Source organism: Gadus macrocephalus, chromosome 5, assembly GCF_031168955.1.
Source record: "Gadus macrocephalus chromosome 5, ASM3116895v1".
In the NCBI taxonomy this organism is placed as follows: Eukaryota; Metazoa; Chordata; class Actinopteri; order Gadiformes; family Gadidae; genus Gadus; species Gadus macrocephalus.
Window position 1 is genome coordinate 20,490,794 of NC_082386.1, and position 5,117 is coordinate 20,495,910.

Genomic DNA, 5,117 nt, shown 5'->3' on the forward strand with positions numbered 1-5,117 from the left:
GGAGGAGGGAGGAGAGCGGAGGAGAGGAGAGAGGAGGAGAGGAGAGGAGAGAGAGAGAGAGGAGAGGAGAGAGAAGGGAGGAGGGAGGCGAGAGGAGGAGAGGAGAGAGGAGAAGAGAAGAGGAGAGAGAGAGAGAGAGAGGAGAGGAGAGAGAAGGGGAGGAGGGAGGCGAGAGGAGGAGAGGAGAGAGGAGAAGAGAAGAGGAGAGAGAGAGAGAGGAGAGGAGAGGAGAGAGAGAGGAGAGGAGAGAGAAGGGGAGGAGGGAGGCGAGAGGAGGAGAGGAGAGAGGAGAAGAGAAGAGGAGAGAGAGAGAGAGGAGAGGAGAGAGGAGAGAGAAGGGGAGGAGGGAGGCGAGAGGAGGAGAGGAGAGAGGGAGAAGAGAAGAGGAGAGAGAGAGAGAGAGAGGAGAGGAGAGAGGAGAGAGAAGGGGAGGAGAGAGAGGAGGAGAGGAGAAGAGGAGAGGAGGAGAGAAGAAGAGGAGAGGAGAAGGGGTGAGAGGAGGAGAGAGGGGAGAGAGAAGGAGAGGAGAGAAGAAGAGGAGGAGAGGAGCGAGAGGGGAGTAGAGGAGAGGAGATGCAAAGAGAGGAGAGGATGAGTAGAGGAGGAGAGAGGGGAGAAGGGACAGGAGAGAGAACAAATGAGAGAGCAACGAGGAGGAGGAGGAGGTGTCTACCGTGGTGAAGAAGGGTTCGTATATGTCGACGCCCGCGTCGGTGCCCTGGGACAGCAGGTCGCGGCCCCGCCTCCAGGAGTACCGGACGGGGGGGTTGGAGAGCGCCACGCAGCGCAGGAACACCGTCCGCTCGAAGTAGAACTGCTCCTTGGCCTCGCCGACGCTCTGGTGGACCGTGATCAGCGGGTCGTCCAGGACTGGGGGGGGGGGGGGGGGGGGGGGCAAGGCTCAGGTCACACCTCCACCCAACCCCGGGGCTGTGTGTGTGTTTGTGTGCGCGTTGTGTGTGTGTGTGTGTGTGTGTGTGTGTGTGTGTGTGTGTGTGTGTGTGTGTGTGTGTGCGTGTGTGTGTGTGTGCGTGTGTGTGCGTGTGTGTGTGTGTGTGTGTGTGTGTTTTCAGAGCGAGTCTCCGGATGTGTGTAATGTTTGTCTCTGTATGTAATTCATCCACTGGTTCGGTGTCCCTGTAAGTGTGTGTTTAGTGTGTGTCTCTGGTGTGCCGTGTGTGTCACTGTAAGTGTGTGTTTAGTGTGTGTCTCTGGTGTGTAGCATGTGTCACTGTATGTGTGTCTTCAGTGTGTGTCCCTGGATGTGTGTGTTGAGTGTATGCCTCTGGTGTGCCTTGTGTGTCCCTGTGTGTGTGTTTAGTGTGCGTCTCTGGTGTGTAGTGTGTGTCCCTGTGCGTGTGTGGTTGTGTGTGTGCTCACAGTAGACGTCCACGCGTATAGACTTGATGGCAGGGGAGCCCAGGCTGTTGTCGGCCTTGCAGTAGTAGCGCCCCCCCTGGTGACGCTGGATACTGCGGATCTTCAGCGTCTCGTTGAACACAGAGTACTCAGCGGAGCGCTCAGTCACACTGCCCGCTGTCTTAGACCACCGCACCTGGGGAGGGGGGGAGGAGAGAGGGGAAGGAGAGAGGGGAGAGGGAGGAGAGAGAGAGGGGGGAGGAGAGAGGGGGAGGAGGGAGAGGGGGGGAGAGGGGAGGAGAGAGGAGGAGAAGAGAGGAGAGGGGGGAGGAGAGAGGGGAGGGGAGAGAGGGGGAGAGGGTAGAGGGAGGAGAGAGGGGGATAGAGGGGGGGTGAGAGAGGGGGGGAGGAGAGAGGGGAAGGGAGAGAGGGGAGAGGGAGGAGAGAGGGGGGAGGAGAGAGGGGGAGGAGGGAGAGGGGAGGAGAGAGGAGGAGAAGAGAGGAGAGGGGGGAGGAGAGAGAGGAGGGGAGAGAGGGGGGAGAGGGTAGAGGGAGGAGAGAGGGGGATAGAGGGGGGGGAGAGAGGGGGGGGGGATAGGGGGGGGAGAGGAGAGGAGAGGGAGAGGGGGGGGGGGAGGAGAGGGGAGGGGGGGAGGTGAGAGGAGGAGAAGAAGTAGGGGCAGGGGAAGGAGAGGAGGGAGGAGGAGGAGAGAGGAGAGGAGAAGAGGGGACAGGAGGAGAGAGGAGAGAGGGGGATGAGAGGGGAGATAGGGGGGGGAGAAGGGGGGAGAGGGGCGGGAGGGGACCAGGAGGAGATGAGGGGTTGGTTAATTTATAATATATGTTGTATATTTGCCATTAACTGGTCAGTGGCATTCAATGGCAACATTGGACAGAATCATTGCAAAACATCAACGGCAGAGCCCAGAGAAATTATAATGTTGTTACATTATAGTGAGAAGAAGAGAAAGAGAGAGAGAGAGAGAGAGAGAGAGAGAGAGAGAGAGAGAGAGAGAGAGAGAGAGAGAGAGAGAGAGAGAGGAGAGAGAGAGAGAGAGAGCGTCCATTGGGTGATCTATTTTTAGAAACAGCCTCCACAGGCTGTCAACATCGCAGCCTACACACACAAACACACACACACACACACATCCACCACACACACACTGTGTTGATTCAGCTATCTAGAATCCAAACGTAGGATATAATGTGCACATTATGATAATAATAATGATAGTAATAATAGTAATAACAATATATATTAATGATACCAATAATAATACAATATACAATGATACTTATAGAATCCTAATCTGGATGAGGTCCGGATGTATGTAATGTAATAATCTGTTCTAATCCAGCAGTCAGGCAGCCATGTTTGAAGTTAACATGCGGGAAGGACCAGACTTCTAGGAATCACTGATCTCTCCGTAGAACAGAACGTGTATTTATATATCACATAATATATGGATTATATCATTATACAACAGTATATTATACATTGTTACATTACAGATTATATTACTATATAACAAAACATCAAATTATATTACGTTAAATAGGGATTATACTTGTATACAACAGTATATTATATGGGTGTGGTCATAGTTACCTGTGGGGCGTGTCCAGCTCACCTGTGGGTGTGGTCATAGTTACCTGTGGGGTGTGTCTACCCTCACCTGTGGGTGTGGTCATACCTGTGGGGCGTGGTCATAGTTACCTGTGGGGTGTGTCTACCCTCACCTGTGGGTGTGGTCATACCTGTGGGGCGTGGTCATAGTTACCTGTGGGGTGTGTCTACCCTCACCTGTGGGTGTGGTCATACCTGTGGGGCGTGGTCATAGTTACCTGTGGGTGTGGATGTCCGGTCACCAGGCACTGCAGCTCCAGCGTGTCGCCCTCCCGGATGGTGTACACGCGCTCTGCGTAGCCCTCCTCCTCCACGTTGCACGCATGGCCAGAGTGCACGATACGCACTGTAGGAGGCGCTGTGGGGCACAGTCACACAGTTAACATACGGACGTTTTGGGACGTAGAAACACAGATAAACTACATAGGGTGGACCTAGACACAAAGTTAATGTTCTGCAGATGTGGAGACATAGACACACAGTTAGCATGCTGATGTTGTGGGGGACCTACAGTAACACACAGAAACCAGACTGATGTTGTGGGGACCTACCCACAGTTACCATACTGATGTTGTGGGGGACCTAGACACACAGTAACCAGACTGATGTATTAGGGACCTAGACACACAGTAACCAGACTGATGTTGTGGGGACCTACCCACAGTTACCATACTGATGTTGTGGGGACCTACAGTAACACACAGAAACCATACTGATGTTGTGGGGACCTACCCACAGTTACCATACTGATGTTGTGGGACCTAGACACACAGTAACCAGACTGATGTATTAGGGACCTAGACACACAGTAACCAGACTGATGGTTGTGGGGACCTTGACACACAGTAACCAGACTGATGTTGTGGGGGACCTAGACACACAGTAACCATACTGATGTTGTGGGGACCTAGACACACAGTAACCATACTGATGTTATGGGGACCTAGACACACAGTAACCATACTGATGTTGTGGGGAACTAGACACACAGTTACCATACTGATGTATCGGGGACCTAGACACAGAGTAACCACACTGAACAAAACATTTCCTGTAAAATAGCGAGTTGAACTAGTCATTGAAAGAAAGGAACATTGTTATACTTGTCGTATAAACTATTTATGTTTCACTTCAACCACAGTACACCCATTAGTTAGTAAATCAGGACGTTTCCGACAGAGAGAATAAGCACAACAGTACAGCTTGGGGCAGTAGGTTGGAATAAAAGGTTGTTGTATTAGGAGCTGAGCTACTTCCTATAACCAGTCATCTACTGGTTATACTGGGAGCTGCAGAATACAATCACAATCTTCTACTGGTTGTACTGGGAGCTGCCCATAACAACCAAAGTAATCTACTGGTGGACAATGGGAGCTACTGAGTACAACCACAGTCTTCTACTGGTTATGCTGGGTACTGCCCACAATCTGTGACTGGTTATACTGGGAGCTGCCAGTGCAACTACTGTATCATAATTGTTATACTGGGAGCTGCCGAGTACAACCACAGTCTTCCACTGGTTATACTGGGAGCTGCCGAGTACAAACACAGTCTTCCACTGGTTATACTGGGAACTGCCGAGCACAAACAGATCTGAATGTTCCATTTGGAACATGATTTTGACAGCTTCTTAGAAAGAATGTGTGAAATATATTCAGCGTGAATGCGATCAATTCATCCATCTTCCGCCCTCCTTCATCCATCCGATGAAATGGTTTGAATTACCTCTCCCTGGTTAACTGGTGAAGCTCTCCCTCCCTTTAATCCCCCCAACACACACACAAAGACACACACACACACACACACGCACGCACGCACGCACGCACGCACGCACGCACGCACGCACGCACGCACGCACGCACGCACGCACGCCACGCACGCACGCACACACACACACACACACACACACACACACACACAAAGACCACACACACACACACACACACACACACACACACACACACACACACACACACACACACACACACACACCACACACACCACACACACACACACACACACAAATCCAAATTAAATCCCATTTCGGGAAAGGGATGAGAGAATGTGTGTGTGTGTGTGTGTGTGTGTGTGTGTGTGTGTGTGTGTGTGTGTGTGTGTGTGTGTGGTGTGT

The 5,117-nt window shown here is 52.0% G+C and overlaps 1 protein-coding gene across 1 annotated transcript in view; it reads right to left on the reverse strand.

The window, feature by feature from the left end:
• Nucleotides 1-3,354, reverse strand: part of mdga2a (MAM domain containing glycosylphosphatidylinositol anchor 2a) — a gene marked incomplete at its 5' end in the record, with an annotated part of 21,286 nt that extends 17,932 nt beyond the window's left edge. The window contains 3 exons of the mRNA XM_060052878.1: nt 674-870; nt 1,381-1,555; nt 3,205-3,354. Coding sequence (XP_059908861.1) covers nt 674-870; nt 1,381-1,555; nt 3,205-3,354 — 522 coding nt within the window. The remainder of the gene's footprint in view (nt 1-673; nt 871-1,380; nt 1,556-3,204) is intronic.
• Nucleotides 3,355-5,117: the final 1,763 nt, after the last annotated feature.